The sequence below is a fragment of the Hyperolius riggenbachi genome, chromosome 7 (genome assembly GCF_040937935.1).
Source record: "Hyperolius riggenbachi isolate aHypRig1 chromosome 7, aHypRig1.pri, whole genome shotgun sequence".
Classification (NCBI taxonomy): Eukaryota; Metazoa; Chordata; class Amphibia; order Anura; family Hyperoliidae; genus Hyperolius; species Hyperolius riggenbachi.
This window is the reverse complement of record NC_090652.1, coordinates 120,750,390-120,763,425: the sequence shown is the minus strand read 5'-3', so window position 1 is coordinate 120,763,425 and position 13,036 is coordinate 120,750,390. Positions and strand designations below refer to the sequence as shown.

Here is a 13,036-nt window from a genome sequence, read left to right as displayed (position 1 = left end):
TTGTAGGTCAATGATGGCAAAATCCACTTATCGCAAAGCACCCTTTCCCACAGTAGGCTGAACTGCGTTTGTCAGGCAGTTAACCCTCCCGGGTGCCAGCCTCAAGTGCCTTTTGGCTGTAATTACATGCAGCCGAATAGCCGCATTTATAGCCCTATGCGTGTCCTGATTTGGCAGAAAACTGTGACTCGTTGCGTCTGTGGCCACACTCTGACTTGACTATATGGGTGGCCGGCCACCTCTTTACTGTCGATACCAAGAACTAGCAAGCACCCGACCCAGGCATGGGAGCAGCCTCCTGTATGAAGAAGGCCTAACCTGAGTACTACGCCAGTATAGGTAGCCAGATGACCCTCCTCTAGTATAGGCAGCCAGATCTCCTCACCCCCTACAGGATAGGTAGCCAGATGATAACCCCATGAACTCTACACAACCAGTATACTAAAATCATATTTACTCCTCAGAAACAGTCCTCAAGCACTGGTGCTGCCCCCATATTGTGATTTTACGTTCAGGTTACTTACACAGCACACCTATCTTCTCTGAGTTAGCAGTTTTCAGGTACAATGTGAAACCAGAAGATGTTGGTAGCTGACTGTGAGATCAGTGCAAACAATGGTGCTCCTCCTGTCTTCTCACGCTTCCTTTTAGGAGAAAATGAGTAAAGCAGTAGTTTTGCATTATGGAGGAGGTTCAACCTTTTCAAAATATAAGGCAGTGACAAGTAAGCATTCTTAACCTGCTGCAAATGTTCTTTTCTTGTGGAAGTACTGGATGCTAATTGTATATATTCTTTCCAGCGTTTATATAATTGTATCGTATCTTTCAGGCATTGGGTCTTGTCTTTGATACTCGAGTGAAGGAACTAGAGAGGAAGTTGGGGTTAATGACGGACCATCACAGTCATCATCTGGAAGATTATGAAAAATTACGACTTTTGGTGGTTGGTATCCAAGAACAGATGGGACAGATGAATGACCAAGGCCACATGTCATCTGTAATTGCCAGTCTTCTTGAGGAGCGCTTTGCCAAGATAAAGGTGGACTTAAGAGACAAATCCATGGTGAGGTTTATAACTCTAAACATTAGGAGTATAACTGACACCTAGAATACTCTCTAGTATAATTTGTTGGATAATCCATGCCTGGTCTTTAGTATATAAAATTAAAATCCTGCAAGTGGGGATAAAGAAAGCCGTAGAATTCTAACAGAGACCCTTCTGTTTACTGAAATGTAGAAAATATTGATTTAACTAGTAGCATAGCTAAGGAGCTTTGGGGTCCAGTGCAGGCTTTACATTGGGCTACCTAAGCACACTATACAGGGAGTGCAGAATTATTAGGCAAGCTTGTATTTTTGAGGAATAATTTTATTATTGAACACCAACCATGTTCTCAATGAACCCAAAAAACTCATTAATATCAAAGCTGAATATTTTTAAAAGTAGTTTTTAGTTTTAGCTATTTTAGGGGGATATCTGCGTGTGCAGGTGACTATTACTGTGCATAATTATTAGGCAACTTCACAAAAAACAAATATATACCCATTTCAATTATTTATTTTTACCAGTGAAACCAATATAACATCTCAACATTCACAAATATACATTTCTGACATTCAAAGACAAAACAAAAACAAATCAGTGACCAATATAGCCACCTTTCTTTGCATGGACACTCAAAAGCCTGCCATCCATGGATTCTGTCAGTGTTTTGATCTGTTCACCATCAACATTGCGTGCAGCAGCAACCACAGCCTCCCAGACACTGTTCAGAGAGGTGTACTGTTTTCCCTCCTTGTAAATCTCACATTTTATGATGGACCACAGGTTCTCAATGGGGTTCAGATCAGGTGAACAAGGAGGCCATGTTATTAGTTTTTCTTCTTTTACACCCTTTCTTGCCAGCCACGCTGTGGAGTACTTGGACGCGTGTGATGGAGCATTGTCCTACATGAAAATCATGTTTTTCTTGAAGGATGCAGACTCCTTCCTATACCACTGCTTGAAGAAGGTGTCTTCCAGAAACTGGCAGTAGGACTGGGAGTTGAGCTTGACTCCATCCTCAACCCGAAAAGGCCCCACAAGCTCATCTTTGATACCAGCCCAAACCAGTACTCCACCTCCACCTTGCTGGCGTCTGAGTCAGACTGGAGCTCTCTGCCCTTTACCAATCCAGCCACGGGCCCATCCATCTGGCCCATCAAGACTCACTCTCATTTCATCAGTCCATAAAACCTTAGAAAAATCAGTCTTGAGATATTTCTTGGCCCAGTTTTGACGTTTCAGCTTGTGTGTCTTGTTCAGTGGTGGTCGTCTTTCAGCCTTTCTTACCTTGGCCATGTCTCTGAGTATTGCAAACATTGTGCTTTTGGGCACTCCAGTGATGTTGCAGCTCTGAAATATGGCCAAACTGGTGGCAAGTGGCATCTTGGCAGCTGCACGCTTGACTTTTCTCAGTTCATGGGCAGTTATTTTGCACCTTGGTTTTTCCACACGCTTCTTGCGACCCTGTTGACTCTTTTGAAGGAAACGTTTGATTGTTCGATGATCACGCTTCAGAGTACTGCATCCCTCTGCAAGATAGCTCACTATTTTTGACTTTTTTGAGCCTGACAAGCCTGACAAGTCCTTCTTTTGACCCATTTTTCCAAAGGAAAGGAAGTTGCCTAATAAATTATGCACACCTGATATAGGGTGTTAATGTCATTAGACCACACCCCTTCTCATTACAGAGATGCACATCACCTAATATGCTTAATTGGTAGTAGGCTTTCGAGCCTATACATCTTGGCGTAAGACGACATGCATAAAGAGGATGATGTGGTCAAAATACTAATTTGCCTAATAATTCTGCACTCCCTGTATATAACAATTGATATAGCACACCAAAACCTGCCAAGCACAGCCAACGTATTATAGGTGTAAGAAGGGGATGGAGAACAGTTTGGTAATGATTACTACTATTCAAAGCATGTATTGATGTGATCATTACCAGCACAGGACCAATAAAGAGCTAATACTGCCTTTAAAGGAGTGACCCTCTGGCCCAAAGGCCTTGGTGTGGTTGCAACCTCTGCATCCCCTATTGCTACACCACTGGCTTTATTACTTTTATGTATCAAAATGTAATCTATGGTCTTTGTTTACTTTAGCTGTGTTGGAGCATAACTGGCATGTTTAGGAATGGGCACTTATCTACTGAATTGCTTTAGGTATTTACAGCTGTAAAGATGAATGGACTGCATACTTACACTGTAGTTTGATTCCAGAATGGGTTACTAACTCTGTGTGAGAGAATGGTGGGGGATGGACTTAATGAGGTGTCCTTGGCAGAGCCAGAGATTCTGCAGGGGGGCCTCAGAGATCAACAGACTCCTCACCAACAGCAAGAAATGTAATGAACATAACTTTTCCTACCTCGTGGTCACAGGGAGGGAACCTTTCTGGCCACAACAGCACCTGCTCCACTTGTCCACCACATGGACAGTGAGCTACTCTGCAACTCTGGCAGTAACTCATCTATTGACATCTTCCCCACTGCAGCTGTAGGTACACCAGTTTTTAACTCCACACCAAGTGTATGGCCAAACAACCCAGTTTAGAGGGAAGAATAGAAGTACCCAGCAGCCTGGCAGTCCTGGCTTATGTTTAAAGGTGGCCATACACTGGTCGATTTGCCATCACATTCGACCAACAGATAGATCCCTCTCTGATCGAATCTGATCAGAGAGGGATCGTATGGCCACCTTTACTGCAAACAGATTGTGAATCGATTTCAGCCTGAAACAGATAACAATCTGTGCAGCTGCCGCTGCTGCCCCCCCCCCCCCCCCCCCTTTGCATACATTACCTGTTCCGGCCGACGCGAGTCCCCGCTGTCTTCTTCTCCGCTCCGGCTACTGAACTTCCTGTCCAGGGGAAGTTTAAACAGTAGAGGGCGCTCTACTGTTTGAACTTCCTGCCGGGACAGGAAGTTCTGTGTAGCTCTGGAGCCCGAAGCGGAGAAGAAACGGTCTGGAGCCTGAAGCGGAGAAGACGACCAGGGGACTCGCGCCGGCTGGAGCAGGTAATGTATTACCGCTGTATTGCGTCGGTTGTCGGGCATTCGAACACTGCTAACGACACACTCCCGACCTGCCGGCGACTGAGAAAAATCTTCCGCACGGATGGGTGGATGGGAATCGACGGGAATGATCAATTTCGGACGGAAATCGATCGTTCTGTCAGCGGTGTGCGCGGTGATTTCACAGCCGTTTCGTGTATATCGGAGGGAAAATCGTTAGGTGTATGGGCCCCTTAAAGGACACCCAAACTGACATGTGACATGAGATAGACATGTGTATGTACAGTGCCTAGCACACACATAACTAGGCTGTGTTCCTTTTTTTTTTTTTCTTTTTCTGCCTGAAATATTTAAATATCCGGTATGCAAGTGGCTGACTCAGTCCTGACTCAGACAGGAAGTGACTACAGTGTGACCCTCACTGATAAGAAATTCCCCTTTTTTTACCTCTTTCTTGCTCTCAGAAGCCATATTCCGCTAGGAATATATTTTATAGTTGGAATTTCTTATCAGTGAGGGTCACACTGTAGTCACTTCCTGTCAAGAGTCAGGACTGAGTCAGCCACTTGCATACCTGATATAACTATGCTGTGTTCCTTTTTTTCTTTCTCTGCCTGAAATAGTTAAATGTGTGTGCTAGGCACTGTACATACACATGTCTATCTCATCATGTCACATATCAGTTCGGGTATCCTTTAAGTGCAAAATTTTGTCATTTCATACATAAAGGTTTTGTTAGGACACAGCGAGGGCTACAGCAAGACACTGTCAAATGGTTTTGGTTCACAATAAGGCTTCTCCAATGCAACCAAAATGGTAGCTACCTTTTTGTAACTAGGCAAAAACACACTTCAAATGACACTGAATACTGATTTGTAAAGTGTATATCTAATCTTTTTTATCAGACCGCTCTGAATTAAAATGTCAATGCATCTGGGATGTGTGATTCATATCCTTGTGCTTATGGTTCACATACACTTACCAACTATCTGTCCAACACGCTCAACAGCGGTCTTTTATGCAGCACAATTGTCAAACAGCTTTTGTTGTGAGAAGTTTAAACAACTAAAAAAAAGGGGGTTTTTTTGCTATTGTCCAAACAGCTGATAAGAAGTCAATCCAACTGTTGTATTGACTTCTTATCAGTCTTATCAGCTTTTTGAACAATGGTAAAATACTTTTTTATAGTTTTTTTTTTTTTTTTTTTTTTTTCAACTTGTTTCACAACAAAAGCTCTTTGACAATTGTGCTGCATAAAAGACCGCTGCTGAGCGTGTGTATGGGGCTTAACAGACGAGTTTGGCAGAGAGTTGGACAGATACAGTAGTTGGTAGGTGTGTATGCGGGCTAAATGATGTGAGGGTGTATTCTACTGTCAGGGTCCAGCCTCACACATGCCAGTGGAAACTCGCCAGATCCAATTGTTTTGTGAGATTTTGGCGGAAAATGAAGTATGAAGTATAGCTGCCCCATGTCTTTTAACAATCCACCTAAGCAGAATGCAGAATGCTAGACTACTAGTGGTAAACGAGTGCATTTTCTTCTTTTGTGCTCCATGCTGCAGTTGCAAGCTTGTCAGTGCACTGCCCCTCATCACCTCTCCATTGAGCTGTATACATTACTCAGCTGTAGATAAACCGCATGAATGTGCAGCAATCAAACAATGATTAAGCACTCTTATCCACTTCCTGTTTCCTCTATGATCCGACAGATGTATGAAGCATTTGCTTTGTGTTTGCAATTTCCAAAAGGAGAGAAAACGGGCGGGAAAATATTTTGAATTCCTGAATCGTGAAAGAATAGCATAGCGGGCGGAATTGCTCTGTGATTTTCCTGCACTACTATACTTTGTATAGGAACGCAAGCGCACAAAAAATGCAGCATGATGGCGATTTGCGATCAGAAAAAATGATGTTTCAGTGCACTAATGGAAACCTCCCCGTGTGGTTTCCACCAGTTGAGTGAGTACCTAGTGTTTTGTGATCTTACAGAGATCGGAATCGCATTGCAAAAAGCACATAGTGGAAAACGCCTCTCAGGGAAACCTTTAACATGGACTTGTATATTGTTGCATTTCATTGTACAGTGTTTTTCTCTGAATGCTAGACAAGCATGGAATTCATTAATTATTATACAGTGACCTTTTACCTGTGCATAGATGCAGAATAATGCCTCCCTCCGCCCCCTCCCAAGAATTCCTAATCCAGCACTTGCACCCTATCTCAGAGATGGATTGAGATGTAAAGGTTGCTGGTAGAGATGGGAAGTCCGGATCTTTTCAATGATTCGGATGATTCGAATCGGATCATTGAAAAGATCTGGATCTTTGAACCGAATCTCGAATCATTTTACTAGGGAAGAAATCGGGGGTGAAATGACTAGCAGGACAGGACTTTCCCTGCAGTGGACAGAGAAGGGGGGATGGTGGACAGAGAAGGGCAGGAAGTGGACAGAGAAGGGAGGAGGTGGACGAAGAGGGGTGAGCAGAGAGCAGAAATGTTTTTTGCACACATTACCCACATGTTGCAATCATATGCTTTAAATATATTTCACCTATATGTTCATCTGTATACTTTGAATGCAAACGTCTCACAGTGAAAGAAAGCATTCCCCAATGTGTCCTTTTCTCACCTCCAACATTCATCATAAATTTAGGGAGAAGTTGTGCAGCGGTTTAGAGCAGAGTGCAGGAGGATCATATTGCACTGCAATCACAGTGCCTGCCCTGTCATTCTAGCCCAGCACGGTGTCTGTAAAGTTACTGAGCCGTGCTTCTGGGCCAAAACTTTCCCATTTGTTCACTGTGCACAACTACGGAACAGACAGCCTAAAATGGGCAGCACATTACAGCCAGTATGTGTGCTCTACACATATCTGGCAGTGGCACCCATGTCCCCTCTCTCATCTACCTGTCCCTGCAAGGCTGGCTCCCCTCCAACTGAGCGATCCATCTCTGCTCTGCTTCCAGGACCCCCCTTCCTGCTGAGGGGGGGGCGTGTCGCTCCTGGCTCCACCCCCTTTGTAAACCGAATCGTACATTTTGATGATCCTGATGATTCGACTCACAAAAGAAATTCGGATCAAAGATCCGAATCGTTCATGATCCGGACAACACTAGTGGCTGGATAGTGTACTGGATAAAGGGAGCCTTAACTGAGAGGGATATGGATGTTTCCTTTCAAACAATACCAGTTGCTTGCTTAAGGCAACTGGTATTATTTTAAAAGGAAAAATCCATATCCTTCTTAGTTTGGGTTCTCTTTAAGAGCTCTGCCTCTGACACAGGAAACCCATCTTGGCTCTTCCTGTTCAGTAAGCCAGCACCTATTCAGTAAGCAGTCCTTGGACTAGACTCCCTAACATTTATACAGATTGTGCCTTATGCTGGGCATACACGAGTCGACCCGGCGGCTCAATTAGCCGCTAGATCGACTCCCGCCGCTGTCCGGATCAATTGCTGCTCGTCCACGCGGGCGCTCCTTCTCTTCTGCTCGATTCCCCGCTATTGTCCGCCTGCGGGGATCGAGCGGGGAATCGATCCGGCGGGTCATCGGACCTGTCGGATATTATCAATCGAGCCATCAGCGGCTCGATTTGAAAAGGTATCGACCCGTCTATGCCCAGCATAAGTGGCTGCAGCTCAAGTGCTGTGAGTCCGCCAGGAGAAAAGCGCAATATACGGTAAATGTTATTTGTCTTGTCTAGGCAAGGTAGTAGATTTTGTGTCCCCTTGTGATCCTTTTGGCAAGCTGAAGTGGAGGGACGGGCCCCTTGACACCCACTAGTCCCCAGGCACCTGTCTAGGTTGCCTGGTGGATAATCCTGCTTTTCCCTACCTACATAAAAATGACCAACTTGTTTCTGTAGTAGTGCATAGAAGTCTTGACTCAAAAGCTACTTTAGCCAGATGATGGTTCCAAATGATTTACTTTCTGTTTTTTTTTTCCCCACCTCTTTTCTCCCATGATAGGATGAAGATTCAGTTGCCAGTAGCCATGAAGCCCGCATCCTACACTTGGAAGCACTGCTGGGCAAGCTGTCAGAGGTATGCAGACTGGCTGCTATTCCTCAAGAGTCCTGAAGGAGAAAAAGAAGCACTTGACTCCTAATGACTTTCCATTTATAGATTTTATTTTTAGCCTCTTCCCATTTTTCTTGTTTTTATAGGCCATCGAGGAAGACCGGCAGCGAGCACAGACTAACACTAGGTAATTTTCTTCTGTGACCCAGGTCACATATATACATTTCCTTTCCACTTGTCTCAGATAAAAGCACTTGTGTGCGTAAACAGTAGTGACACGTCATGATAAATCGCGTACTGTGATGAATGACTGCTAGCAGCAAATGTTTGTCTCCAGACAACCTTGAGATGGTCTCTATCACACATATTCAGGTCGCGTATCAGATCTTCAGTAAAATCAGAAAGCAGATATTTTTACATCTGAAATATTTTCTATCGAAGTTTTGATGTCATGGAATTTTATATACTTTCAGGCTGATATGTTTGTGTGCAGATGATACCTATATTTGGCCCACATTTATTACAATAGAAGGCCTTTATAGTAAACTCCAAGGGACCAGGGAAAGTAGTTAAAGTGGAATGAATCCCAGCATTTCTTCTTTGCTCTAAAAGATTTACAGCATATAATATACTAACACATTTTTTTTTTTTAGTAAAACAGCATTCAAAGGGTCAACCTCCCTAGCATTCTGGACGAGCTGAGCTCGCCCAGAGACGCCGGAGGTCACCGCTCAGGCCCTGCTGGGCCGATTTGAATAATTTTTCTTTTTCAAACACACAGGTAGCACTTTGCTAGCTGCGTGTTTGCTGCGATCGACGTTGATCCGCCGCTACCCGACGCGAAACAGCCCCCCCCCCCCCGCACGCCCCTTGCGCAGCCTGGCCAATCAGTGCCAGACAACGCTGAGGGGTGAATCGGGACTCCCTATGACGTCAATGACGTCATTCCGTTCCTCACTATGGCGACGGGGAAAGCCCTGAAGGAAATCCCTTTCAGAATGGGATTTCCTGACGGGCATAGGCTCCGCTGGCGGCAATCGGAAGGGAGGGGGGGTGTCGTAGCTAGCGCTAGGCTAGCTACATGATTAAAAAAAAAATAGGTTTAAAAAAACCATGCGCAGCCGTTTGACTGCGCATAATCAAAACGCCAGGGAGGTTAAATCACGGGACTGACTTTTTTTTCTCCTTCAGGGGCAGTCCCATCAGAACTGGTGATAATCTTATCTTGTGTTTACATTCTTTACTTGATACAACTAAGTAAACATTCTCTGACTGTGCAGAAACTTCTGCTGAGTCCTGAACTGAAACACTGCTCAGGAATCATTACTGGGTGCATTTACAATAGAAATACAACGGTTATGAATACAATGCACCAGCAGCTTTCAAAGTAAATAAACTGAACTTTGGGAACTTATCATTTCTAAATAAATAATACTTATACACAAAAGCAAATATGATAATTGTATGGGTTATAAAAAGTTGTCAGAGTTTAAAACCACTTTAAAGCAGACCTGAACTTCCTCTCTGCTCTAAAAGATATGCAACAGCATAATAACCTTTGAAGGAAACCATTTCTTTGTTACAGCTGATCCAGATCCTAAAAATAAATCTCCAGTGTTTCTACTTCCTGCTTTCATGGAAGCAGACATATTGTTAACATCCTGTGCTTTCAAATGAGCTTCTCTGCCAAGGCAGTCAGCTGACAGGGGAGAGATCAAATTACGACGTGTGATTAGACACAGATGAGGGGGGAATTAGATGGGCTAAACTCTCCAAATACATACAGGGTGCATTTCTCTGTTTTCCTTCTGTCCTGTTCAAGAGTTCAGGTCCACTTAAACTAATGCATCCGACCTTTTCTCACTCAGAACACAACTAAAATGTTAGTACATGCTCTTATATCTCGCTTGGGCTATTGTAATATATTGCTTGGTAGACTTCCAACTAACAGACTGTCACCGCTCCAATCTGTACTGAACTCAGCTGCTCGTCTCATTCATCTCTCTTCTCGGTCTTCCTCTGCGGCTTCTCTCTGTCAAGCTCTTCATTGGCTACCAATTAACCAGAGGATCCAGTTCAAACTCTTAAAGTGGACCCAAATTAAAAATACACGATTTCAGAAATAAAATCTATTTTATAAATTATAATAATAAATAGCAGCCTTTTTTCAGCTGCATGATGACAAATATCAAATATTTTACATTTATTGGAGAAACCCCTCCCTTACTTTCAAATTGCCGGGACAGAATCCGGCAAACTGGTGTAGTAGATGGTGTCCAGCAAAGAAGGAATTGCTAATGGCTGCCACCTGTATATGCTGGATACACACGTTGCGTTTTCCCGTGCGATTCGCGGGATCGATTCAGTCGATTCGATTATTTCCAACATGTTCGATCGTGTTTCGATGGATACAGCCGTCGATTTTGCATACTTAATATGCAAAATCGACAGCTGTATCCATCGAAACACGATTGAACATGTTGGAAATAATCGAATCGATGAATCGATCCCGCGAATCGCATGGGAAAACGCAACGTGTGTATCCAGCATAACCCTAGTTATGAACAGAGAAGGGTGAAAAGCAGGCACTAAAATGCTGATAGGCTTGAAGGAGTGTTTAATTATCTTTGTATGTGTCAGAGTGGTGCAACTAAATATTTTGAATTAAAAAAAAGTTTGGTTTGGGTCCGCTTTAACCCTAACCTACAAAGCTCTCCACAATCTCTTTCCCCTGTACATCTCACTAGTTTACAGATACCAACCCAACCGCAATCTCAGATCTGCACACAAGCTTCTTTTATCCTCCTCTAGAATCACCTCCTCACATTCACGCATACAAGACTTTTCACGTGCCTCACCCCCTCCTCTGGAATGCCCTTCCACAGCACATACGTCACTCTTTCACATTTGCGATCTTTAAACGCTCCCTCAAAACTCTCCTTTTCCAACAAGCATATACTCTAGCTTAGGCAATTTACCCTTCGACTTCATGTCTAGTTTTACTCCTTACTAAATAACCTAATCATGCACTGCCTGTATGTACACTGTATACTCCCCCACCTCCAGTCCTCCCCCCTCTTGCTTTAGATTTAAGCTCGCAAGGGCAGGGCTCTCTCACGCTTTTTTGTCTTGGAAGTTTATTTAATAGCTTGCACTCTGTTATACATTTTATTCATCATGTTAAATCTGTCATGGTAATCACCAGTTCTGTATTTTGTACCAGTGTTCATATTTGATGTATATGATCTGTATCATTACATACCCCTTGTTTGTTTTCCTATTTTGTACAGCGCCACGGAGTATGTTGGCGCTATATACATAAAAATAACTATCAGAAGTTTACTATATCCATAATATAGAAGTTTACTATATCAGAATTGGTCATACATTGTAACTTTATACAGACACATTTGCTGGGACCTGAGGACTGCGTTTACTATATCCAGGAGTTTACGTACTATATCAGTTTACTATAACGAGATTCCACTGTATAAGAATACATCTTGTCTGCAAATTTGCTGCCGCATGGAGTGACTTGAAGCAAGCTTCTTTTATGGCTGCCAGGCGGTTTCCCCTTTTTTATTGGAAAGAGTGAAGGATTACTGCACTATGTCTCCATGGACAGGCGTGGCTGCAATATGGGAGGTGACTGGGATGATTGCATACTATTAGATTGGTGCACTCCCTTGCACAAGATTATTTCTCATCTAATAACCGCAATTTCTGCAGTCACTTTGGCTGTGTAGTTGTTAGAACTGTCATAAAACAGCACCATATCCTCTTGTCTCCTGTTGTCTGAAGATCTATTGGCAGGCTTTGTCATTAAGGGACTCATTTACAGATTTTGTTTCCTTTGTGCAGCCAAGGTGAAAGTCAAGATCAAAGTCTGCTACGGAGAAGAATTGAAAGTCTGGAGCAGGAGTTTGCTGCTTACAAGGCCGAGTTCCTTAAAGAACAGATTGTAAAGTCTAGTTGTGATCTACCAGACTGTGTTCTTCAAAAGGTGATTAAGGCAACAAACTGCTATGTAAATGCACACCTCCACCTCTTCGCGACAACACGTGAATCGTTCTTTAAAGCCCAAGCTTCCTTAACCTGTTACACACATTCCTCAGTTCCCATACCATCTGCTCTGTTCCAGTACTTTGCTAAATAAAATTGCCATAATTCTTTTTGGTCAATGCCTTCCCTATGGAACAGAAGTTCTGGGTCACAGGCTTGTGACATAGTGCCACATTAAAGGGACCCTGAACAGGTTGTAAAATCAGAATTTGCATTTACCTAGGGTTTCCTCCAGCCCTCCATAGCACGCAAGGTCCCCTGGCGTCGTCCTGGCTCCTCTCCTTGTCCCACTGGCGGCTCATTATTCTACGACTTTGGCCTGAAGTCGTTAGGGCTGCTTCCTACTGTGGACGATACGCGTCATCACGGCTCTTAGAGAACCGCGCATGTGCAGGACTCTCATGCTGGGCGGCGTGATGACTCGTATCGTCCGCATAGGGAAGCAACCCTGACAACTTCAGGCCCAAGTCGCAGAATAACGGACCGAGAGAGGAGCCAGGATGACGCCGGGGGACCTCGCAGCCTACGGTGGGCTGGAGGAAGTGCAAATTCTGATTTTTCAACCTGTTCATGATCCCTTTAACTTCATAAAACTAAGAGTGAAGGCATGTTGCAGTCCTCTGTGACATGGGGGCTTAAGTTCTACACTTTATAAACTTCAGGGGTATGTTGTATTGTTTTTGTGTTCAGTCTTCAATTTACCTACAATTATTTTTAACAACCAAGTTTGAATGACTTATTGTAGTCTGTGTGAAAGATGCCTTGTCAAAGTTTATGGGTAAACCCTCAACTTTAGAAAGTTTTTTTTTTTATTTTTTTGGCTTTGTGAAATGGTATTCCATGTTCACAGCATGACCATTTTATCAAAACTTGTACAATCAAATTAGTA

General features: G+C 43.5%; 1 protein-coding gene across 10 annotated transcripts in view; it reads left to right on the top strand.

Moving 5' to 3' along the window:
* Positions 1–13,036, top strand: part of SUN1 (Sad1 and UNC84 domain containing 1) — a 144,398-nt gene that overhangs the window by 109,889 nt on the left and 21,473 nt on the right. For all 10 annotated transcript variants that reach the window (XM_068244596.1, XM_068244594.1, XM_068244595.1 and 7 more), the window contains 4 exons: positions 830–1,063; positions 8,035–8,109; positions 8,232–8,272; positions 11,947–12,088. In XM_068244596.1, coding sequence (XP_068100697.1) covers positions 830–1,063; positions 8,035–8,109; positions 8,232–8,272; positions 11,947–12,088 — 492 coding nt within the window. The remainder of the gene's footprint in view (positions 1–829; positions 1,064–8,034; positions 8,110–8,231; positions 8,273–11,946; positions 12,089–13,036) is intronic.